Genomic DNA, 26,509 nt, shown 5'->3' on the forward strand with positions numbered 1-26,509 from the left:
CAGCTGGCTTAAATAGTTTTGGAGATATCTTGAAAAGAATCAATAATTTCGTTTAAACGACGCGGATGGATAGTTCAGTTCTTATGCTATGGAATCAACGCGATATTCAATTGCTTGTGAAAAGTAAAGTGAAGATTGATCTGTTTTTGAAAATAGAAACCAATCTTCCACAAATTTAAGTAAATCGACCAATCGTCGACTTCGGTCGATCAGTTACTTCGTCTAATCTCATTTTTCCTCATCTTTTCCAGCCAAAATGTGTCAAGGCTCGAGCCCTCTACGACAACATTGCAGAGGCACCTGACGAATTGGCTTTTCGGAAGGGAGACGTCTTGACAGTTCTCGAACAGAATACTTCTGGCTTGGAGGGATGGTGGCTCTGCGCACTCAGGGGAAGACAGGTACGACCTAAAAATTTACCAGCTATCAAATCCTCCTTAATAGCGGAATTAGTTTTACGAAAATGTGACTAATCAAAACATAATTTCTATTGAAAATTTTCATCAAATTCACATGTACCTACAACGCCTAAACTTGTCATATTGCGTGATAAGGCGTGACGAAAGATGTGTTTTTAACGAAAATGTCCGCAAATCGGTTTTCAAAACTGGACTTTATACCCTAAACCTTACATAAACCGCTGAGTGATCGAAATCCATTGAAAAAGTATGTTACATCAAGAGCTTGAAACTGAACAGACAACACTTTTTTCGATTTTTGTATGCTTACAGTCTGAACGAATTTTTATTAGTCATTTTTCAAATGCTTGGTTCCATAGCATGTCATCTAAGTGTAGTCACCAATTTTTTTTTTTGTCAGAAAACGTCTGATACGGAAAAATGACTTTAATTTTTTGCAATCAATTTTCTTTGGTGCTACATAGTGATACTAATTGAAAATAATTTTTTTCCTGGTGTATCGTTTCACGTGTTTTCAACAGTCTCGGATTAGCACATCCACTCAGAGATAATCGATAGCAAAATGAAGCCTTCTGAATAACGACGTATCAAAACAAGATAATCTGGTGCAAGCTTTCGGAACATCTATCGGAATAATAACAATTATTGATCTTAACAAAAATTTCAAGAATTTTGATACACTGAAAATTGATTAATATTACAGAAAAAAAAAACATTATACGAACATTTCGATATCCAGAAAAAGAGACTAGTTGGTTAATCGAATGAATTGGAATTCATTTTTTCATATTAATACTTCTAGGATTTATACTCTGAAAATTACGATCGATAGTGATATTTCATATCGCAATGTACGAAAATACGTTTTATTCCCGTGTTCATGACGGAGATATTGAAAAACTGACACGCAAATGCGTGTTTCGTATACTCCTACGAGATTTCTTTCTTGGACTGCTTTGAGACATAGATGTCGCAACGTAAGAAAAAACGCCTAAAAAAAATGTTTCTTCTACGCGCAGGTTTACCGTCAAATGGATCTGCATTCAGAATAGACGAAGTAGATTGTATGGTGCGTCATTTGGTTTTGCCAAAAAGACGCCGCACGTATCAACAAGAGACATGTAAGAGACGGCGAGTGATATATTTTCTAATGTATTCTCTTGGAAGAAAGTAAATGAATGAAAATATATTCATTACGAATAATTTTCTAGTACGGTTTTTCAACTTCTATTTTATACGTATTGTGCACCACAGCAATTTTCACGGTGTTTTCACACGCAAGTTTCCAGAAATAGTCTCACTTTCGCAGAAAAGGAATATCGCGTCTTATATTAGATCGAGCTTTGTCGGTTATATTGTCTTAGAAAGTGATCGAATCCGAGAATTAGGCATGAGCATATAATGTAAACGATGAAACATGAAAAATACTTTTTTACCATTTGGTCCACTGTGTTGCGCCAAAGAAAATCGATCGAAACAAAAGAAATCAGTTTTTCTAGGTCAGACGTTTCCTAAAAAAAAGTTTGGCGTTTGTACCTCGATGGGAAACTGACATATGAAAAATGATCAAAATTTTTTCCATCGAATTGTAACACACAAACATTAAACAATAATATTCTTCCAACACTTACTTACGAAGACTGTAGAGCGAGTGTAAGGTGCCGTATATCCGAATAGTTCCGTAAAATGATGTGACTCGGTTATACTATTTTTTTTCTAGCTGTGAGCTCTGAATGTGATGTCATTTTCCATCAAATTCTGTCATTCGGAGAAAAAGGTGAAAATTAAAATTAAGAAATCACTCTCTTCTTGGTTATTTGAGTTACATCTGTAGACCTAATATTGAGCATGAATTAGGGTTTCGGTATGAGAGAACTTTAAACCAATTTTGAGCAAACTGCCCGACGGATGCCGATCGGATATTTTTACAAGATTATGGCTCTTTGTATGCATATTATACGTTAGTGAATTATAAAAGGCGAGCGATCTCTTGGCGCGTACTATACGTTAGTAGGATCAGAACGAAAATTTCTGTGAAAAAATATTTTTCACAAAAACTAAGATGATTTTTTTACATTTGCTTTTCATTTCTTAACTTCCTTCCGTCTTTCAAGACTAACGATTTTATAGACACACGCTTTACTTATATTTCTGAAAAACAGTCTCACCTCGATTAAAAAAAAAATACGATGTACAATTCGCATGCATGAATCAGCATCGATGTAACCAAAACTACTATACTTGCCGCCTCCGAATTTGTATCTTGATTTGGATTAATGGTTATATGATCCATTCTACTAAAAGTGCTGGTATTTTGACAAGGATTGCATCTTAAGGGATAGTCTCAGTGTGACACTCCGAAAAATCACTGATTTTCGCGAATTTTTTTTTTAATGTTCACATAAACTAATCGGTCCGGTTTTTTTTTCATAAATAAAAACGTTTATGAAGAATACAAAATGATTTTTTTAAAGTTTATTTATTGAGTGCATCATTGTTGTATAAATTGTTGTAATTTCACGTGAAAAAAAAAGGTGCTGCACGGTTTCCACGATGACGGCCGCAATTTTGATCTGAAAAAAAAATTTCAAAAAGATTATTGATCTGTAGGAAAGTCGCTATCGCGCTATGGAGGGTTTTTTTTTTTCAAATTTGACAAAATGGCTGCGGTTTGAACAAAAAGTGTCGAATGTGGCCCTTTTTTTCGACAGTTTTTCGTAAAAAAAATAGGAAGTTTTCAAAAAAAAAAAAAAAGCTTCCATAGCGTGATAGAGAATGACGTTTAAAATGTTCTCCCGAAATTGGAACTAGATATCTTTAAAACTCTTCCTTTGAGAGTGGAAACCGTTTTGAAAAACACCATTCTGAGAAAAACGCGTTTAAAGATTGAAGTTGGAAAAGTTTATATAAATTGTTTACTTACGATCAATCGGCGATGCCAGGTCTTGATTTTTTTCTTGGGGGTTTCTCTCGTACGTACAAAAAAAAAAAAACAATTTTTTGAAAATTTCACACTGAGACGATCCCTTAATAGAACTACCTATCACTTGAGTAACCATGCAGTTTCTCTCAAATCCATCCGTGGAGTTCTTTCTAAACATAACCAAAGCTTCTATAAAGTTGAAACAAATAGACATGATGTTGTTGAACTATAGGCGTTAAAAAAAGGAAATATCTGCTTTTGTCAAACTCGCTTTTTGGTCCAATATTCAACCTTTCGTTTAACACCCTTTGATAATATTGTCAAGAGAGCCTTGGAAGTTGGTCAACACCTTATGGTGTGGAAATTGATACCAAACTATGTGGAATTCTATAGTACCCAACAGTCGTTCGACTTTATGTTAGATTTGAAAAATGCCTACATATAATACCTGTCAGTATTACTCACATGGTGTAATATTTTTTTTTGTTATCAATCGATATCTAGTGTTAACTTTTCATAATTGCATCATTGCAGCGAGATCGAATTTCTCGTACAATCCTATTTGACGAATGCCAATCACCGCAACAGTATTCAACCCATACGTCTCTCTTCTCGACATAACACCGATCAATACATTTTTACGTTCCACGGTGGCAATCCACTCTATAGATTGTTGAAATGAGTCACCTTGTGCACATATGGTTTTGCGTAGGTACATACCTAAGTGCGCATATATGTGTGCGTACCTGCGGGGATGCAACGCGTATACGTGGATGGCCAGTAAGTGAGGCACATGCATTGTTCATATTGGTGTGTTTGTATACTTATTCATACCAACGATGCGTTCCACGAGCCGGTAGTTCAATGCAACGAACTTGCTTGCATTGGATGTCGATGGTTGCTTACGGGGGATACCCTCACATCTGTCACGTGTTTTCTACACACCCCACGTGCCACTCACGCAGATCAGCTCGACAGAAAACCATATGCTTAAATAACAATGCGGAGAACCGAGTTGGTCATTGAATTATTTTTATTTAACCGACGTGACGTACGCGACGTTTTTTTGTAATATCATATACCGTGGAAAAAGCCAGTTCGTCGACGTACTCGAGAAGCAGTAAAAGTGGAGAATTTCATGCAACTGCGAGCATCGTGACCTTTTTGAGTAGTCTTGTGCGGTTGTAAGTCTCACATCAAATGACACTTGCGAACGTTCCGAACTTCAACTCAAGGGTATGTAGTACTCCTACCTCCATCGACCGAGCAAACTTCTCCTTTTTCTTCTTATATTATAATAAATAAACAAACGAACTGAAAGGGTGTAAATTTTGTCGGTGCATTACGCGTAGCGGAATTCAGAAAAGTTATTCATATCCCGAAAATCGTCAATAAAATGTTTGGAGTTTTGACACGTGTTACTAATCCCACATGTCCCGCATTGCCGGGGCCAAAAACTGCATAGTAAAGTTAAGATACTTTCCGCCGTTTCGGAAAGAATAAGGAGTAAAACGAGCTATAGTGAGATTGTTTTCATGCAATTTTGAGGTCGTTAGTCGAGGAATAGGAGTTACAATAATTTCGCAAATGAAATGTGCTCTCACAATCAGCTGGGACCACGGCCGAGCGTTTCTTGGTTGGCGTGGTCGCCGCAACACGAAGTGGCGCTTGCGGTCAGTGGAGCCTGCGTTCTTCTCTAGCAACCTCAATATTGCATGAAAACAGTCTCACGACGGCTCATTTTACTCCTCGTTCTTTTCCGAACTTTGCAACGTATCTGAACTATGCACTTTTTGGCCCCTGAAACGCAGGAAATGTGGGAAAGTTAGGACGTGACAAAAAACCACACATTTTCTTGACGATTTTTGGGATATGAGCAACTTTCCTGAATTCCGCTACGAAAGAGCGATGCACCGTAGAAATTTGAACCCTTTCAGTTTATTTGTTTAATTAACGTAGGAAAAAAAGGGTAAGTTGGCTTCATCGGTAAGGGTAGGAGGCTTACTTCGTACAGGCAAAATGATGACATTGTTATTTTGAAATCGTGAATTATTAGTAACAGAACAACAAATAACTGTAATACACCTTGAAAATAATTGAACAGAAATTGAAACGGTACCGAGAAGATTGCAAATTTACCGCGTGGCCTTTTATTTTTTACGCCTTGAGAAATGTTAGTGGGCTAGTTGAAAGTTAGTTTTCGTATGGTAACAAACAAATTTTTACAACACGCGCAAGGCTGGAGCAGCGGTGGTCGGACTTCTCTGGTCAGCCAATTAAATATGACTTCGTGCCGATTGTCGTTTTTTATTGGCTTTTAAATAATTGAGCAGTACGAATTGTTTGTGGCCTGGATGAGGTTTCGGTAACCTGGAAAAGTCCCGTGAGGTCAGAAATTAAAATGACTGGACTAAAATAGTAAACTCGATCTAGAACGAATTTATAATACAATGTACCAGGAGAGAAATTCAAAGAAATGAGTTTCCTATTTTTTTTATTTTTTCCGTTATTCATCCCATTCACACCCTTGATCGTAATTTTCTTGTTGCTTATAACTCTGACAAGAATTTCATTGCCCATCTCTGAAGCTCTTATTGTCAGCTCTAACAAGAAATGTATCACAGGTCGATCCTTCCGATTTGATTTCTTTTTTAATATGTTATAGTTGATAGACAAAATGCGTGTCGCTTAGTTTTCAACCTGCCGTTAAACACGTTAAAGGGATGAAACCACCCTACAAAATAATGCCTGTCAAGGGGCAATTTGGTATTAGAGAAGAGATCAAATCGGATAGATCGACCTGGGATACCTTGTAAACCTTGTCCAATTTATACGTAACAGCAGTTTGAGCACAGCGTATGAACTTCTATAACCTTGCAGTTCTTCGGATGAATTTCTCTAGTACCTATTATAATCGGAGTTTGTGAGCCGGATGCAATGTGGCAGCCGACTCAGTCGATTTGTTCATGTTTGGACAGATGAATTCATCTAACTAAATATATTCCTAGTCACTTTGCGGAATAAATCCTGCCTACACTCAAATAATAAGGTACCAACATACTCACGATCTGTACGCAAGGCAAGTCAGGCATAAGACGTATCGTTGCGCAGGCCATGAATGTGCCGTTCACATTTAGCCACAAACAATGTGCGTATACTGACAGTAAAATAAAAGAACACTCCCGCGAGCGTTACACAGTTGATAACCACGATGACTAGGTGTGAAATTATATTCACGGAAGTATAAATGATGTATGAACGTGGGTGGCGTATATCCGTAATCCCGGACTCGCCTATCGTGCATCTCATTACACCCACTATACGGAACAACATCGTTGTATTCAGGTTTGTAGTTTCTTCAACATTGTTAACGATCGAAGACAAGTATAATTGTGTTTATCCGTTGCGGAGGGATTATTGCTTTCGTTTACGCAACCAACATATTTTTGTTTTGATTGTTACACTCGTGTAGTGCAGATTCTCTTGATAGTTCAGTAGCAATAATCCTACAGATAATTTTGTTCTAACGACAACAGTATTCCTATTCAACAGTTAGGAAATATCAAAATTGTACATTGTTTCTGTACGTTGACGTATATAATATATACATATATATATATATTTTTTTTTTTTTAAATGACACATTTTTGAACCTGTTTAATTTTTTCCTCAAAGGGCCCCGCAGAATCCTTATGGAAATTGGCTTCTGGTCGATTCATTAGATTTTTAGTATGTTATGTTATGTTATGTTATAGTAGAGGTCCTCCAGATCAAAAGATCTCATGCACACGAGTCCCAAAGTCAGTAGTTTTCGAGATACAGGCTTCAGAAGAAAAGTGACCAGATTTTTTTATATCTATGCATTTCGTGACTTTCATGAATTAGAAAGTCATAAGGAGACTGGAAATCAAACAAATCACTCAAAAAAACTACACGATTGATTCTCAAATATAGGCCGGAAGCTGTGATTGATTCCATCTATAAACTCGCTGGTTGACTGGAAAAAGGTGCAAATTCAGATTTCGCGTGAAGAACGAGACCCTTCGACTCTTGCAATAATCGACTTGCCCTGTTTTTCACGCGTGTTCGGAGCTCTGCAAATCAGCTATGCAGTTTTTGAGTGATATATTTGATTTCAAGTACCCCTTCAAATTTTGTGATTCATAAAAATCACGTATTCATAGATATTAAAAAATTCATACACCCCACTTCCGAACCCCGTATCTCAGAAACTACTGATTTTTGAGACTCGTGTCCATGAGAAACTTTTTCTCTGGAGGATATGTATTGTAACATAGTAAAAATACAACCAATTTCCATAATGATTCTGCGGGGTCCTTTCTCCGTGTCACATAGAAAAAGGAATACAATCGATGAGCATTTATTGCAAAAGTAGGTTGTCGCGTTAGATTGACAGTCGCACAAATTTTTCCGCGTTGTCAGATTGTACCTATTTTCCAGCGCGGTGGTATCTGTCATCATCAGTATTATTATCAACAATTGCGATTCGCTTCCGCCCCTGAAGCAGACCTTGTCTTTAACTTGTGATCGCCGCTTCTCAAACAAACGATGAGTGGTTTCAGCGGATTAGCTGGAAGCTAGCAAAACTCTGTTTCTCTCTTTGGCATGTGCCGAGGCATAAAAGGGACGATATTTCTCTGTCATAGGGTATTTGTCCGGGAAATAGACTACGACTTCTGGTTGGGCAGTACGAGACTGGTGGGTGCCTCGCGGGCAGCCGGGGTGACCTCAGCATACAAGAAGATGGAATTCAGAGGCACGGAAAACGGCGGAGTTGGCACGTGCAGCCCAACAGGGTGAGTTTTATCACACTTAAACGTATTTCTAACCGTGGGCGCACCTTTCATCAAATTTATATCCCTCTTGTCCACTTTTCTCGTTCTTTCACCCTTCGTTTAATTTTCGTTCCGGAAACACGCCGAATATGACTGTCTCAGCGTGGATTGGATATACGAATTGAAAGAACAAATTTCCGCACCAATTCTTTCGGGGAATTTCGTTTCAACTAGATTGGAGTGAAATTTACTTTCTCCAAGGAATTCGGTGCGAGTATATTCTACGCAAGCCGTGATTTAGTGATTTGAAACATTGAATTTGTTAAAATATTAGAATGCGTGATCTTTTTCTTTCGTTTCCATAAATGGGAATGAAATTTTACACTTTTCATAACCTTATGCGGTGACTCAAGAAATCGTGACAACTTTGTAATAAATTCTTGAAATAATAACCAACAATAAAAACATTTGTTTCAGCTTCTTGAATAGCTTATTCTCTTCACTTCCTGATTTCTAAACAAATTTGCCTGGCAGAACCGTTGCACAGAATTTTTCTGAAGAGTCTGAAATTGTCAGAAGTTACTTTTCTGGCGCAGACATGATTGCAGAAGAAGGAAAGTTCTTGTTTACTCATTATTGCCTACCGTGGAACAAAGCTACTAGAAAAATATCAAGATTTTAGTCAAAATTTCGTTCCAGTCGTGGCGCTTTACTTCAATTGCGGATTTGAAATTAGATTCACTAATGCGTTACCTGAAGAAGGAATTTTAATCGATTTCACATTGTCGAAATGTAATTACATTATTTCGCTAAATAAGAGTGTATTTATTAGTTGTTTTGCTGATCTTAAGATTGCAAAAAAGAAAAAAAAACTTCATATAAGATAACACTGGACCTCGTAACAATCTATATTACTATTGTTGATTGGTAAAGGAAAATTCAAATCCAAAATTTTATTCAAGAGTACAAATTTGACTCTAGTCTGATTAATATCCGACCATCAGCCAAACAATACGTTTTATTATCATTCGCACGAACGTCAATTCTGACAAATAAATGATATACTCAAGGAACTAAACAGTGACAGTAATAATATGCTAATATCACGCTTAAATCAAAATCCTTATCTTTGTTGACGTTAGCACAGGCTAAGATAAAGTTTTGTCCCAATATTTTGATCGTGCACGGCATTATACATAATTTTTTCAAAGTTAGTTTCCAATTTCTGTCGTCGTTTATTATATTCTTCCGGTTCTTTAAGTATTTTTGATTACCTCCCATTACTTTCCCCCTATTTTTACATTGACAATTAGTTACATTTGCCAATTGCAAATTCGGGTGACAGCAACAATGAAAAAATCAAATGGACCGATCTAGCTCGACTACCCTAAAGGACATGCAATCTCACTTCACGCCTATCCGGATACAAGTTTGACTGAAAATTAGCATTTGTCGCAGCGGAAAAATGAATCACTAAACGAAGGGTGCAAGTTGCAAGGAAGCCGCATACACAGCGCTTTGAAAATGTTTTAGTTAGTGACGTTTTAAGCATGTCCATTTCCCCTCTCCTTCCGTGTAATTGTCCTACCTTCCGAACACTACAACAGAAAGTCGCAACAACGAAACAGGGAGCGAACAAACGATTAACCCTTTCATGCATACATTTTTCCTCACATGCGATTCACTTGGAATTTTGCATGCATGTGATTTTGGGGTCGCTGATTACCGATCTGAAGTCGAAATTCGAAAATTCGAAATTGCGCATCCAATATGGTAGACGTAAATTCAAAAAGTTATTTGATTTTGATAAAACCTTATGTTACATAGTTTACTGGGGTCACTGATTACGGATTTGAACTCGAAATTCAAAAATTCAAAATGCTGGATTTAACACAGCGGACAAACAAAAACAACAAGAAAAAATTCTGAAAAACTTGTTGGTGTATATTGAGATTGTGTAAAAATTGGTAGTTGGATTTTCATGGCAGATTAGCCGAAAATGCTTTTTTCGTGAAATAGTACAAATTTCGACCATTTGTTTAGACGTGCTATTTTTGCAATAAATAAATAAATTTAAAAAAAGGGTATACAGGGGTTCTCGAGGCTGCTGATTTCAAAAATGGAGTCTAATCTGAGAAAGTTACAAAGTTTAAAATGGCAGATGTGATATGAGCGAATAGAATCAATTTTTATATTTTCACTCCGCCATATTGGATCAGTTGTTTTGAATTTTGAAATTTTGAGGTCTGAATCGTTTTTCGTGGAATCATCATAGTCCCTCTTAAAACATCAACTTTGACATCTAAGAAGTCCCATTATGCCAAAAAAAAAAAAATTACAATACATATCTCAAAAATTGAACATGAAACTTTAATAACCGCTGGAAAAAAAGTGTCTCTTATATGAGGCGCTGTGCCGCAAAGGGTTAAATAAAGCAAAGCATCGTTTTTACTCAAGTTTCGTCAATTTGCTTAATCCCTCGATTCACTTCACTCATTCCATTCGTTAAATCGCTTATCTGTGGATCCCACGTCATTGATCCACCATCATCATCCTTCTCTCCGGACTTAAAGATTATTTCAAGGGAACAGTCTCTCATACTTCGATTGTACGTCGTACACGTGCTCTTTTACATTCTTACAAATTGTTTCTCTATGCAATGTCATCTCCATACCCTAAGTTTCTTTGCGGTAGCGATTATTCCTGATTCGACGACGCTCGATTGTGGCTATTTTGCAATTCGTCATCTTGTGAATAAAAAAAAAAAAGAAAAAATCAAACTAATGCAACCAACCTGACTGCAGACCGATTACCGTGTTTTTTCGTATGTGGACGATAGAACGGGTATATTATTGATTGTGCTTAATTGATTTATGTGATGTCATGAGTGATCTGAAAGCCCAAGAATTACGATTTGCCTCCATTGAAATTAAAAGCTTTGATTATGTGGTGATAAAATGGCACCGACAATCAAGCTCTGACATAATGAGGACATTTTCCAATAACGTAAGTATCTCCAGACGCTGAACGACGCGTGCGCCTTATTCAAGCAAGCGGAGTTACAGCTCATGTTCAGGTTGAGCCTCGCATCCCGCCACGACCATCTCAAACGTTGTCAAAACAAATATTATTTGACGTTTGTGATGATGGTGGGAGGATACGATGCTCAATCCGAACATGAGCTGAAACTCCGGTTGCTTGAATAAGGCACACGCATCTTTCTAGATCTGGGATACTTATTGTTAGGGTATAAGAGCACGGGTGCATGCGATGAGGATAATTTTCCTGAAGTTCAACTTCTATGACAATACTCGAGGTGAAGAGCACGCGAAAATTCATTCTTCATAGTCTTCTGTGGAAAATTCACAAAAAGAGACATTGCGAAAGAATTGGTTTTTTTTTTTTTTTTTAAAAAACAAGCTGCCTGAACAAAAAAGTTGGAATTGAAATATTAATAATGAACAAGCTAAAAGGCCGTGACTGGAATCGATTCAAGTTGAATTTTACAGAAAAAGTTTCAAACTCACGTACTTTAACTGCGAAAATCGGATGATTATAAATTTTCTGGAAAACGTTGAATGCGAAATCATTATAGGTTTCTATTGATGCACGCATATTCTATTGAGAAACCTGTCCACATTAATAAAAATTCGTATCAACATGATTCGTAACAAATTCGTTTGTAATTAATACAAATTCTAAATACATCGAAAGTGAATAAATCATACGATATTGATGTCAATGAAATGAAACACGGATGCAATCTTTACGAAATGATTGCTAATTGAGCTTGCTTTATTCGAATTTATGATTCTCAATTTTTCCTCTTTATTGAGAAAAAAAGTCTTTCTATTAAAATGGACTTCAATTTTCAAACTTTCACTACTTGGTGCTTTGCCTTTTCAATATCGTGTTGACGTGAAAGTGTCTGTTTAAGCTGATTTCATTGGCGCATCCGCACCTTCGAATAACTCAATTTTACGTACTTTTTCATTGACCGTAAGTTACTTATTACAAATCTTATGCGCTGTCAGTGGTGTCTTCGTTGCTTCTCAAATCAAACTGTCCTTCATAGGCGTTATAAAAAAGAACGTGTGTCACAAGCGCAGATGAGTGATATCGGATTCGTGTGATTACAGCGCTTGCCTGGACTCATGATGGAAATTTTATACTCGTTGAAAATCACCCACTTTCCATACTTGTAACAAATATACTGTTAATCGCTACACCACTTTACCAATTTTTGGAGATACCATGGTACACACGCATAGTTACCTATGCATGCATTTGCAGTGCGTGCAGTGTAAAAGTATGTCGCAGCATCGCGGTGATGACGAATAATTACTGCGCTAGACTGAGAGCGGAAATGAGACTGTCGACTGTGGCAAAACGGAACGGGCGGGAACTGTTGGAAACCGCCCGGACTCTTTCGGTGTAGGCCAAAGTCATTTTAGTATCGATTAATACGAGCCAACCCCTCCTGGTTCACTGTACAAAATATTATCAACTATTGAGCAGTATTCGTATGCACGTGACTTCGATGTGAGTTCTTTTTTCGTTTGGATGGAAAGGGTGATAAATAAAGTGCGTGCCAGTATTGATTGATTCTAGTGAATCATCGGGACAACAAGGAATGTTGAACACGGAAATCTAAAAACGTTTGTCCTACAGGAGAGATTAACGTCAGAAAATGTATCAGTAGGTGAAAGTTTGAACTACGTGAGCAGGGGTAAAATGTCTTGCCTTTTTCAATGTTCAGAGTGAAGTGAGATACGAATAAGTAACACAAAAGTAGTGAGACATCAAGAAGACAGGGTTCAAGTCAAATAATTAATACTCAATAATTTTGATTTTGATAATCTTAGAAAAATTATCCCATCACAATTATTCACCTTATTTTATGAGACTCAATTTTTTTTTTCTGCAAATGCTTCAATTTGCTCCAAATAACACCTGAAAATGTATTTTCCATCTCTCCTGTCCAACCGAGGTTTGCCTTACAATATTATTGTGCCGAAATTTCTTCCTGCGTGAATGACTAAGAAAATTTCCAGAAGCAATAAGTTCAATATAGTTTGTCTTTGATTCGCTTTTAATCATGTAGTAAATCTTCTCGGACTTTTAGCTTATCCACGTGTAAGTATCCAGTTTTTTTTAGCATCCTTATGTAACACTAGTATTGTTTACGCGTCTGTTTTTGCTTGCGTTTTGTACCTAAATTAATCGTTTCTGCGATAGTACAAAAAAAAAAAAAGGTATCGGAGTACCTAAAAGTACTCTTTTTTGTATTCCGCTATATAAAAAAAAAAAAAAAATTGTAAACCTCACTTTTGTTGAGCGCGCTCGTCTACGACTCATATTGCAAGCTAAGTCTCAGCGTAAAAATACCTACTTTGCCTCCTTGGTGCACGATCTACTATTGTTTTACTTTATTACGATCTCAGTGAGGGTACCTCAAGTTTTTACCAAAAGCTTTTCGGGGAAGGTCATGGATAACACCAGGCCCGTAGATCAGTGAACGGTAAAACGATAGAACTATGACTGTGTAGTTGAAGCTCGAGTCCTGCGATCAGTACGTAAGCGTCTGGTGGACGGAAATACACCAGAAGGGTCAACGAAACGTCGGCTCCGTTTGTCTGCGCGCCTGTCCGGAGACTGAACCCGTATCTTTTCCCTCCTTTTATACAACTGTAGCAAATATTCTACTCGTCAACTCCCACCGTTCTTCTACCAAAAATAATTTTACATTCGACCGTGTGGATGCCACGTGGGCAATTATTTCCTAATTGCTGGAAATAGTCCCAGATTTATGTTTGTTTTTCTTTATGAGGCAAACCTGGAATACGGAACCGTAAGTGCAAAACGAAGTAGTTTTGTCTGGTAAATGGTGTGAAAAATCTGACGAAAATTCGAAAACCTGCTCTAAAGTCAACTTGAGCGAATACAATTTGAAATTTGGAAGGATTTCAAACATTCGGTCCCCAGGGGTGAAAAAGTTCATAGATGAGAGGTCAGAAAGTAAGGAGGCTAGCCATTCTCAAAATTTATAGAAAAATTTATACCATTAAAATCTGTTTATAACCAACCTAACGTACCACTCAACTATTTGCGATGCAGCTAATATCAAGATTTTTGCTTGAACGAACTCTGAACTTGCGCCATGGTTTTTAACTTTTGCTTGAAACTTTGTTTTTGATTGAACTATTGTACCGTGAAGTCGAGTAACTAAATTGTTTATGCCCATAGTAGGTGATAGGCTAGTCAAATGAGCGATGTTTATAGTGTGAAATTCCAGTAATTTTAAGATTATTGAAAAAATACTGGTTATATCCAGGACGACGTGCATCATCAGAATCTAATCGTCAGTGCTCATTTGACTGGCCTATGATTTTGCAATATACTTTAGAGCAAAATTCACGCAAGTTTGGGTACTATAATGTCACTTCATGTGAATACAAGGGACTTCAAATTATTGGTTATGACATTATGTTGACAGCCGAATAATTGAAACCTGACAGGACCTCAAAGAACTACGGATATGACCTTAAATGTGCTCAAGTTATTCTAGTATTCTAGAAATAACTTGAAGTTATCACGTCCTCGATTAATAGCTTGAAGTGATTTGCAACACAAAGTGGTGTTAGGCGACACAGTATTATAATGTTAAATCCACAAAGTAATATTAGAGAGGAGAATGGACTTGTCTTGCACAAGTGGGCCCAATTTTGGTGGGAGGGTTTGATAGTACCAATACTGCCGCTGGTAGCGTGGCGGTTCCGAGGCAGATAATGGAATTGTGGGTAATGCCTAGTGCAATAGCAGCACGTCAAAAGATATAGCAAATTTGCAATATATTGTAACACAACCAGCTGTTCAAGCCGATCAAATGCCTGGCATAGCAATGGTTAGCGAGACAACTCTTTATAATTGGAGAAGCGCGAAGCTTACATTCATTTTATTTCATTTTCTGATGAATTTTCAAGATTTCGATGGAACATTATTTTCTATCCAAATTCGTTTTCTTATGTCACCAAACTTTAAGAATTCATGCTAATTTTCCTCGTTAAACCAAATCTGGAATGGAAATAACTTTGGTGAACCCAATTACAGAACCCAGCGGACAGCTATGAATTTTATTCCTGGTCCGAGCTTGGGAATTTCGCACGTATAAAGAATAGGCACGGTAAGCCAGGATTTCAGTCTTCCTGCTCTGCGGAGGGAAAGGCGGCTCTGACAACGTAAATTGCCAGAGTCCGTTAATGAAACTAGCTGACTAGCGAGGGGTGTTTTTTTATTGGTAAACCTAATTATTTTCTATCTACTAAGCGGAATTCCTTTTTCCATTAATATCCTTTCTAGGAAAAAAATCTCTTAACAAAAGGATTTTTACACGAGTCTGTGGCTTTCTGAAAACCATAAACGTTACAATATACAGAGTGTTTCCGAGTAAACCCTGCAGTATGTTGGATTCCTACCACTGAGCAGAACAAGTATCGGTAAAACAGACCTACCGAGTCATTATCACTTTAGTCAAGTCAAGTCGTATAATCACTTTAACGTAACTCCAGAACGGGATCATTGAATGGTTCGGTACAAACAACGAAACAACTGTTTGGACAAATCCGCACAACTTGGTCACACGGGCCAGCTCGCTCACGAAGACTTTAAACGCGCTCTCTACCGATAACTCCGCAAGTCTGTTTTACCGATATTTACTACCCTCATTGGTAGGCAACTCAACATACTGCGGCAGTCACTTGCAAACACTCCGTATGCGCTACAATATGCTGTAAGCTACGACTGTACTTGATTCTTTCTTCTTCTGCTTTAGTGTATTACCTAGAAATCCTAAATCTGCCTCAGAACCACCACGCTACAAGCTGCACCCTCAGTACTACCAAACTCTGTAACCAAAACTAGGTCCACTATTGACGTGTGTTGGGAGTAGGAGTTCGGACTCGTCCCTAATTATTATTCCCCGGCAAGACTCGAAACGGTTCACATTTATGAACTGTACATGACTTGGAATAACCTTGATTGACTTAAAACGACCCAGAGCTTGGCGTATAAGTAAGCATTTTTCACTTCAAAGCTATCCTAATTTAGTGACTGAAGATGCATGGTATCAATGGTGACATGTTATACTTCAGAAAAAATTGGAAGGATGGGAATAAATAAAATCTGCTGTTTTTGGAAATCGTACGCTAAGAAATTCTATTGTAGAGCAGTAGAAAGACCTTGCTGTCATACGTGAGCATAAAAATTAATTAATCTGATTACTAAGAATATGAGTAAGACTGCCTGCACGGGAAACAAAAATAAAATACTTGCTAAAACACATCGAAAACGTGGAATCCATCTGGAAACATGTACGAATCTCTGACAATGAGGACACATATTATCTTGTCTGTCATGTCTTGTATTCTAACAGCACCCACGACCGCGGCTGCAATAAGTTCATCAATTGTCACGGGTAAGCTGAATTTGCTTGTACTCACTATCAGAAGAAAATTGAGTATTATTGTGATGATTTTCAGTGACGGATAATTACAATAATCATTGATATGTTATTTTCGCAAGCATTTGAGTTTGTGAATTTGTCTTACGTCGTGCAATATTTAGATGGAGAATATAAATGTACCTGAATTAAGTTATAAATAAATTAGGTGTGATAATATTGAAAAAATGTTTTTTGATGGTAACTAACGTACTTTTCAGTAAGATATTGTTAGTAGGTCGCAGACCTCCTACTCGCTTCGCCCGGGCAGTAAAACCACCCGCGGGAATAATCTTCGACATTATTCCCTTGTTACATAATGCAATGTTGTCTACTCTATTTATGGGATCTCTGTTCAAAAGTTGATATTGTTGTGTTTCTTAAGAAAATCAACAATTTTCTTATACTCAGCCACTTCTGCCGTAGATTTTTTACGACCATGTGATGCCAGTTCACTGCCCCCAGTCTAACAATATTAGCTCTTGTAACTTTATCTTTAATATTTGTATCTTTGCATATTAAAACATGTTCCATACAACTAATAAGTTCATCGGTTGGTAACTTATTTCTGTTAAGGAGGGTACCTTGGTCGATTTCGACGTTGTCGTATATATCTCCAAGTATCAAAGTCCACGTAATTCAAACGCGAAAAAAAGCTTAACAGCCCCATGTTATACATAGTTCTAAACAAAAACACTGCAACACATCTTCATTTAACACAGAAATAAAGATATGTCATAAATTCTACGAATGGACTGTTGCGATTTCGAATAATACGTACAATTTCTTTATTTCTGCCTCAAATGAAAATGCATTAAAGTATTTTTGTTCAGAATTGTGTATAGAATGGGGCTGTTGAGCCTTTTTTCCGTTCGAGATACGTGAACTTTGATATTTGGAGATATATATGTCAGCGTCAAAATCGACTAGGACATCCCCTTGAAAGGTAGTCCATGTTTCGGACCTAGAGCTGAAAATTATTTCATGTCATCAAGTACCGGTGTGTTGAATGGATTAGCGAGCCATTTATCAGGTACGTAAGTAACTGGATTGGTTTGCTTTGTGGTTTGCTTAGTTTGTTATTAATTTTGGTTTTTATGACTGAAAACAATTTATCTGCTTTTACATCATCTAGATTAAATTTGTAGTATTTAGCCTCGGTTTGTTGTTGTCAGTGAAATTCGAAAATTTTTGTATCTAACCCGTAGTAACCACACCTCTATTGAACATACCCACTCACTAGTGCGATTCGCACTATAGCTCCGGTATAAATAATACGAAAGTGATGGATAAGCAATGTTTCGTGGAGAACAAATTCCCTAGAAATCGAATGGTAATATTTTAGAATGCGAAGAATAATATTATCGTAGTAAAAATGCTTAAAATTCAGAACAACGATGTCTGAAAATCGTTATTTCATAAAAAAAAACAATTACCATTTTCTTTCTATTTGAAGGAAATTGTTTCTTTTTTTCAATTTTTTTTTTTCATTTAATTTAAAATGTACTTTGAGGAAAAAAATATTTCACCGTCATTATAGGCCATCGAAGATTTTTTCAAGGTGTTTGAACACATCGTATATTCGAAAGGTGAAGACGTCAGTGCATGGTTGGTTTACGGTGACAAAAAGTTTTAATTTTTTTGAAAAAAGTACCACTACGGGATACCGCCGATCTTGATTACAATTAAACCATCACTAAGAAAAGCAGGAACGAAATTACCGCAGGTATGTCCAAGTTACTGAACGTGTAGAAAAATGGTGATTAAAGTTTTCAACGAGCTCATTTGTCGGTGGTTTTGGTTCTGTGATTTCGGCAACGAGATCTCATGCAGGTATAACAAATATAATTATATGTACGCAACAACTCAAACGCCGGTGACTGCGTCCGGCTTCGCCTTTTCTCCAGTGTGTATTTGTTAACAGAGCTCATACGTGGGTTTCTACATTGTTTTCTTGTCGCCTCTGAAGATCTAAGATCACCATTTGTACATGTTTACCACTGTGCACAGCCTGGCACGGCGTACCTACCATAACTTTGTCGGAGTCCGTGCCGCTCTGCTCTTTGAGCGACAGTGCCGCGGCCGCGTGACATTCCTTTCAGATGACTCTTGAGGTCGCCCCGCTTCGCTGGAGGATGAACACGTATATATACATTGGTGAACCACTCTGCCCGTAATTGTTTACATACGTTTCAAACTCGAAAGTTTTGCAACGAGGAACTTGTATGATCAAAATGGTAAGCGAACCAGTTATTGACAAGTTCAGACCTAATTATTGACCCTTTTATTTTTCTCAATTACAAATTGATAGCACAAATTACGAATTTCTCGACGACCGAAACCAATTGCTAGAGGGTTAGATGCTACAAATTTACTTTTTCTTAATCTTAAAACTAAGGATCAAACAGATACAACCCAAAAAAGGTCAATAATTGGGATAGGGTCAATAACACGTATGCTTATCTTATTTCTGATGCGGAGCAATAGCGTGCAGGAGCTCATCATCCTGCGCAGATCCTCCGGTCATCTCAAAATTTCATCGATTACAAACTACGATTAATCATGTAGGGGTCATGGATTACTCCTACCTTTACCGACCGATCGAATTCATCCTTTTTCTTCCTATATTACATAATGAAACGAATGGAAAGGTTTCAAATTTCAACGGTTGATTGCTCTGTTGGAGCGGAATTCAGGAAATAGGAAGGAAAAGGGTGAGTTTGCTCAATCGGTAAATCTAGGAGTACTACATGACCTTAAGTATTTCTTTGAAAATGCACGTTACCCACGAGGGTGAAGAAACTTGCACAAGACTCTTGTATCTGCTCCGATGAATCGTGTAAAAGAGTTATCCAGAAATTGGGACATGTATAATCTTGCATGGAAGTTAATTAAGATTCAATCAAAGTTTTCAACTGTTTTTAGGCTCGCTTGATCTCGCGATTCAAATTTTATTAAAATCGTTGGTTGCCAGAAACCACTCGCTGACTATTTCTTGAACAATTGCTGTAACGAAAACTTCTGAAATACTTGAACCGCTGCGAATGAAGATAACATATTTTTGAAAACTTCGAAAACAGCCAAATTTGGGCAAATTGCTTCTTTTCTGACGTGTTAAAAGAAAGCTACAACACCTCGCCACATTCTGTATTGCCGCCCCTCTTCATGACGATGAAGACATTTATGAAACAAGAATTTAAAATTTGGAGTTGTAAATGTTCATATGTCGTCAAAACTTTTAAAACGTTTACGTTAATCAGAAGCGTATACAATATTGAACATTTCGAAAATGCAATGTTTTGTCTCTAATTTCTATTCCCGGTGAAAGTAATAGTACTGGTAAATGCGATCAAAAATTGAAAATTTTCACAAAAGATCTTTGACAGCATTGTTTTTCGATTGAGACAACTATCATCCAAAAATCAATCCAGGTGCATAAAAATATGAGTAAACTTTTTTGGAAGAAATTGAAAAAACTTGTCGAAAATTCATCTCAAACTATTCGTACATCGCACTTGGTTCGATGCCGTTTATGAACGTTATGAGTTATCGAAAATGTTGACCAATTGGACTTCTTCCGATTTATATTATCAGCAAAACAACTTCATCCCGCTTTAGCGAAGATTTTCTTTTCATAAAACTCATCTACTTAAATATTACTCAGACTCTCATTTTGTGATATTTTCCTGGATATATTTTAGTTATTTACGAAAGTTACTACAGGACGAGGGTCTTAATATATCCACATGTCTGTTGAATTATCCGAATGCTACGGCGTAAAAGCAAAAAACTTACTTCGCGTAAGAGTAATCAATTCCGCGGTGGTTCTTTAACCGCGACTTTTACCTGTATACTGTGTAATTGCGCTCGTGAAGGGCTAAGTATCCAAGACAAATTCCTCATCTTTTTTGCTAACCCTTATCGTGACCATGGGGACTGACTCGGTGGACAAGGCATAGTCTTTGGTCGAACGTTGTCTCGGCAGAGGAGGGACTTATAAGGACTGTTCCAGGCTCAGCCAGGGTCGAGGGCAGACTCCTTTTTAGGAACTACCGGCCAGCTTATAGCATTGACCGTTGTTGCGTCCGGAGAATTTGTCGCCTCAAATAAATTGGATGGTTATAAAGAAATAAATAAACGAATTCGTAATTATATGCACTCTTAGGAATGACCCTTGGTATGTATCATAATAGAAAGTTTTTATCCTGAGTAATTTTTGGAGTTCATTTTTCACTCCACGTTTCCGTCGATTCCTCGAAGTCGGCATTGTTTGGATAACTTAACGGAATTGTGCGACTTTTAAAATACAGTCGAAGTGTTGACGAATTTTTGATAATTTCCCATCCAGGCCTGTTCCTGTTATTTTACTCAAATAATAGGAAATACGAGGTATTTCTAGTACGGTGAGGAGTCCCCAAATGTTACCAAGCGTTCAACGATCACGCTACAAAGAATTTGATATTTCATTCGGTAGCTTTCTAATTAATTAGCTTTTATTTCGGTTCTAGTTGAAAAAAAAAAAAAAAAAAACCTCAGTATACACCAAGCCCAAAGTTGGAGCATGAGAATTACGAAATGAAGCTTAAAAAAATATGACTTAAGTCAATCAAGCTGTATCGTATTCAAACGACATCCCCAAAACATCGAAACCTACTTTCGTGGCAAATGCGCATAAAATAGGGATCTTTTGTCGAGTATATAGTAATGTAAAGAAACTCGTACGAGTCAATTAATTCCTTTTTGCGGACATGCCAAAATAGTATATTGTACAGCAAGGAGGCAGACTCGGTCTTTGTGGGTCAGGCGTAAGTTTGCAATATGAGTCGTAGGTGAGCCGAAGACGAATATTGCAAATACGTGAGGCGAAAAGATTGTTGCCTCCTTGTTGCATACGATTCTTTATATAACAAGTATATGTTATGAGTTTTTTCACGAAGCACGAAATTGAGGTTAGGGTCGCGTAATATCAGATTTGTTCGCAACAGCGCATGCGCGCTGTGCAGAGAATACTACTTTTGACTCCTAGGACTTGAAAGTGGTTTTTCAGTGCCCTGCGCATGCGCATTCGTAGACTCTCTAGTCCGTCATAAAAACGGGTATTTTGTGTACGGAAAATACGCATGGAAAAACTCGTAATCATGCGAGTCAGTTTTTTAACAATTAGTGCTCATAGAAATTACAAAGTAGTCGAGTTCTTGACGGAGGTAAGCCAGAAAAATATTTGAAACAAGTGATTTCTAACTGAGAAAAGCCTAGTCATTGATAACTAGAGAACAAATACATTGTTTTGTGATTTCTATTAATGAATTACATCTTATTTAGTTTTTTAATAAATTCCCTACACACAACTGGAGATGACAAAATCACAAAATTGTCAATCACAAAAATCTGGTATGCAAAATCATTGTGGATTGTAATTAACAAAATAATACCTTACCTTGAAATACGTTAAGGTAATCAAAAACTCATTTGATATGATCTGTATAGCATCTATTGACAAATGATATTAGCCGTGACCCATAAAAATTCAATGAATATAACGATTTTTTCATTAAAACAGCAATGTGATTCCGTTTATTTCATTCTTTTATAATTTTTTTATATAAATATATGGGTTTTTTTTTAAAGTAAATTTTAACTCCCTGGACGTAATTTCCACTCGAATTTGAGATGTCTTGACTTGTTTTATTATTATACTCTCAAAATAACGCGCAAACGCAGCAGCTGGAGGTTTCGATCAAACGTCCTACATCCGTAACCATTGGCAGCTTTAGGCAGTTGCAATAAACGTTGTAAGTAGTGTCTTGTACACGTATGTAATCGTAGGCGAGGATCAGACGCACGTAGGTGTCATTCGGCGATCAGTCGGGAGGGGTGAAATAAAATGAACACCATCAAATGTAAATGGCGCTGAACATACGTGGGCCGCAAGGTTCATTCACGTATCAATGAACTCGGTAGAACTTGCTCGCGTGGGACAAACTGACGCTGATTGCGAGTTCGTGAGACTGGAGCTGCACATGTTCGCGACTGGCATTTATTTGAGATGCAAATTATACGCTGTTACTCGTTCGACTCTCTTTACATGCTCCGGAGTTTTCGTCATTCACTGCAAATATGCGTGTAAAAGACTTTCGAGGCCAGTCGGTTATACCGGTGTTGAATTTAGAAAAACCCTTCGCACCTCAGAGAAAGGAATAATATAACTGTAACCAATTATTTCAAATACAGACCAGAATCTGCGCCATCGTATCAGATATTATTCGTGAAGGTCTATCCATTATTTTGCCTCTTATCTGAAATCAGGTCACGTATTGAGAGGGGCCATATGTAAATAGTGTTCAAGATTCGTACCATTTTCCAAAAATTTAGGGAGAGGATATGAATTGGGACCTGAGCAAACATTTTTCGCAATAAATTGTGAATTTATAAATAGCTGCCAATAGCGCAGGCCGCCATAACTTCAAGGCCATTGATGAAAATACATATTTGTGCTGGGACAGTGAAATTTTCACCATGGAACTCATTGTCAATAACACAACGGCTATTCGTCGATATCTAGTGTGGGAGCAATCAAACCGTGAAAGGTTCAGATATACTGAAAATTCCACTAGACCTAGGATTGACAGTTTCAAAAATGTCTTGGAAATGGTGACGCTTGTATCACTATAAACTATCTAACTTTGGGAAGAGGCTATGTGTAAATTTCATGATGAAGAACACGCGTGAAGCCTGAGTTCAAGTTGTTATTGCACGCTTAAGAAATGCAGCTGTGAATAAATGTAATTCATGATAAAATTATAGTTACTGTAAATGAAAGTTAAGTTTTGGAGAACCTTTTACGTCACATGTATTAATTTTTAGGATTCTGTACCTCAAAAAGGGGAAAAAAACAGAATCCTCATAGGATCACTTCGTTGTTCGTCTGTCCGTCAGTCATGAGCCTTTTTCTCAGGAACGAATAGAGGTATCAAGTTGAAATTAATATCGAATACTAAGGACTACGACCACTTAAAGTTACGAAAAATTCAAGTTTCCAAGTCAACGCAATCGAAAGATACGGCCATTAACGTTACATATTTTGATAATCGCAAACTCACTCATCAAAACGTATATAAGGTACTTCCCGTTGACCCAGAATCATGAAATTTGGAGAGAAGCAAGGTCTCACAGAACAATTAAAGTAGAAAGCAGAAAAAAAGTTAATTTATAGTTATATCACATAAAAAAAGAAAATAATTTAGTTTGTACGGAACCTTCAGCGTGCGAGTTCTACTTGTTCGCACTTGTCCGGTCTCTTTAATGTTCATCGACTATTTGAATCCTCTACTCAAGTCTGTGTGACAAGAAGCTGGGGATAAAAATTACGACGGTCTACCCACCACTCTGCACGTAGCATATGCAACGGTGAAAAAAGTAAAGACAAGAAGAAAGGTATGAAACGGAAAGTAAGAGTAAAAAAGCGGGTACGATGAGATTGCATCGGGGTGAGAGCGAGTGCAGGAGAATGGTCATTGCAGACTGCAACCTGCAGGTAGGCCGAACGTGGGCTCAGTCAGCATTTGTGCCGGGAGGCTTGTTGGTTAAGTTAGACCGGCGTAGCAAAAGCTGCAACGTTTGCGTGGGCAGGTCACGACTTACGAGTATTCTCGCGCTAAATATTCACTGCCGGTGTTGTATACCCACGATGTCCCCAGAGCTTCTTCCTCTCCTGGGCAAACTCTCGTTGCTCGGATTTTTAGGAAGCATAAATATGGTAATGCTACACACGCGAAAAAGCGGGAGCGAGAGAGGAAGTGAACTTTTCAGTATGCTATGTGCGGTGCAACCACTGTAAGTCTACCATGTTGAAGTTGGTAACGTTAACGTAACTAAACATCATGGAATATATCGTTGTATAATTTTGAAGCGACCTTCGAGGAGTTGGCTCTTCAAAATATGAACATGTTTTCTTTGTTACGATTGAATAACTTGCGAAGTAACGATTTCCCCAAACATGCATCGTTAAAGTAACGTCTGCCGTTTCTCAGATGTAACTGTTTAAGAGATTATGTATGTTCGCAGAATGAAAATGAATTTTACATCAAAACACTAAATGGTTTGATTTCAAATTAACCATTACATCGAATCTCGTAAGTTCGAATGAACAAAAATCTGAACATTTAGAATTTTTGAATAGTTCGAGCTTGGAATAATCGAATTTACGAATTATGAATCTCAAACGGTTCTAATTTCAATAATTTTCTGGGGTGAATCGTTTTGACACTTTGCGTAAGTCATTTGTTAATCTTCACTTCTTGGTATTTTCCTTATTTCGAGTTTTGACTCGTATCGTGAAAATGTTCTTTACAATTGCTACTAAAAAAAGGAACTAATAAAACAATTCGATAAACAGTTGTGTGCCATGATCTGATAACTGGAAAAATTGGCACATCGACTAAACATGGTTGTCCGCAACTTGATTGTTATCAGAGGCAGTTCGTGATATAAAGTGAAAGAAGAGTCAATGAAACGTGAGAAATTTTCGTACGAGTATTTGATAAAATTGGAACATTTAAGATCAGAGATTTACTAAACATTGATATACGTATACATATTGAGTCATGATATTTTAAACTGAAGAAAAAGCTACCAAAATAAAAATCGTATTTTTATACATTTCTATTTCAAGCTTAAAATCAAGATTTACCTGCTAATAATTATTGTTGAATACTGTTTTAACAATCAACATTTGACAGGAGTCAGTGCCGAGAGCCTTGACTCAAAAAAATTGTACCAAATCGCTCCGATCCGATTATTTTTTTGAGAAAATCACTATAACAGTAGAATTTACTTATGCCGTTGACAAACAGATGACATTTATATCAACAAATATATTTGAAAAAAATGTCAAAGTACTGTGAAAGGGTGTATTTTTATGGTTAGGAATTAAAGCGAAAATTGTGAAGTCACAAAATAGAAATTATCAGCAAGGCTTGTGTTCTGGAGAAACAAAAGATATGGTGAAATTAATCAGTTAAGATCCAAAGTTTCTCGGATGCTCCTTTTTCAAAATAACCCACGCGTAATGATTCGTCTCGTGTACAAACTAGCCCCGGTCTACCCTACTCTAATGAATCAATAATTTGTGAGATTACTAAAAATCGATCATTTCCAGTAAATTACTGCGATTTCGCAATCCCTCAACAAGATTTGTAATTTCACGATTATCAATGATTCCATGAATGCATTTTAAAGTAATGTGAATAAAATAATAAACAATTCCATAAAATCAATTCTAAAGTCTTGTTTTCATGGAACAACATAACGCAAGCAATATTTTCTACTGATACTTAACCCTTCAATTCACGCTGGGACGCTCATCTTTTTTTGCAGCTTTTTATTTATTAAAATACTTGTTTGGTAACAATTGCCAATTTTTTTGGTTCCAAATGGTCCCAGGAATATTTCTAAGTATAAACCGAAATATGAAATTTATTTATTTATTAATTGCAAAAATAGCACACACAACAATCAAATAGTCAAAATTCGTACTATTCCACGAAAAAAAAGCATTTTCTGCTAAGCCATAACTCAACGCACACCAAAACATTTTACAGAATCGGTTCAAAATTTGTCTTGCTGTGTTTGTTTGTCCGCCATTTTGAATTTTCGAATTTTGCGGTCAGATTCGTAATCAGTGAGCCCAAAATCCACGTGACATAAAGTTTTATCGAAATTAAATAATTCTTTGAATTCACGCCGTATTAGATCCGCCATTTTGAATTTTTGAATTTCGAGTTCAGGTTCTCCTGTCAAGGATTCTGCAAATGACTGAATAGGTTGCGATTTTTACCGAGGTCTGGTTTTGAAACATCACCGATACCAATCTTAG

At 37.1% G+C, this 26,509-nt stretch overlaps 1 protein-coding gene across 3 annotated transcripts in view; it reads left to right on the forward strand.

Annotated features, from left to right (window-relative positions):
• Positions 1–26,509, forward strand: part of p130CAS (Serine_rich_CAS and FAT-like_CAS_C domain-containing protein p130CAS) — a 127,617-nt gene that overhangs the window by 58,408 nt on the left and 42,700 nt on the right. For 2 of the 3 annotated variants that reach the window (XM_046612489.2, XM_046612487.2), the window contains 2 exons: positions 252–401; positions 8,010–8,159. In XM_046612489.2, the coding sequence (XP_046468445.1) occupies positions 252–401; positions 8,010–8,159 (300 nt within the window). The remainder of the gene's footprint in view (positions 1–251; positions 402–8,009; positions 8,160–26,509) is intronic. The other variant, XM_046612490.2, reaches the window with a different exon arrangement.

The sequence above is a fragment of the Neodiprion pinetum genome, chromosome 2 (assembly GCF_021155775.2).
Source record: "Neodiprion pinetum isolate iyNeoPine1 chromosome 2, iyNeoPine1.2, whole genome shotgun sequence".
Classification (NCBI taxonomy): Eukaryota; Metazoa; Arthropoda; class Insecta; order Hymenoptera; family Diprionidae; genus Neodiprion; species Neodiprion pinetum.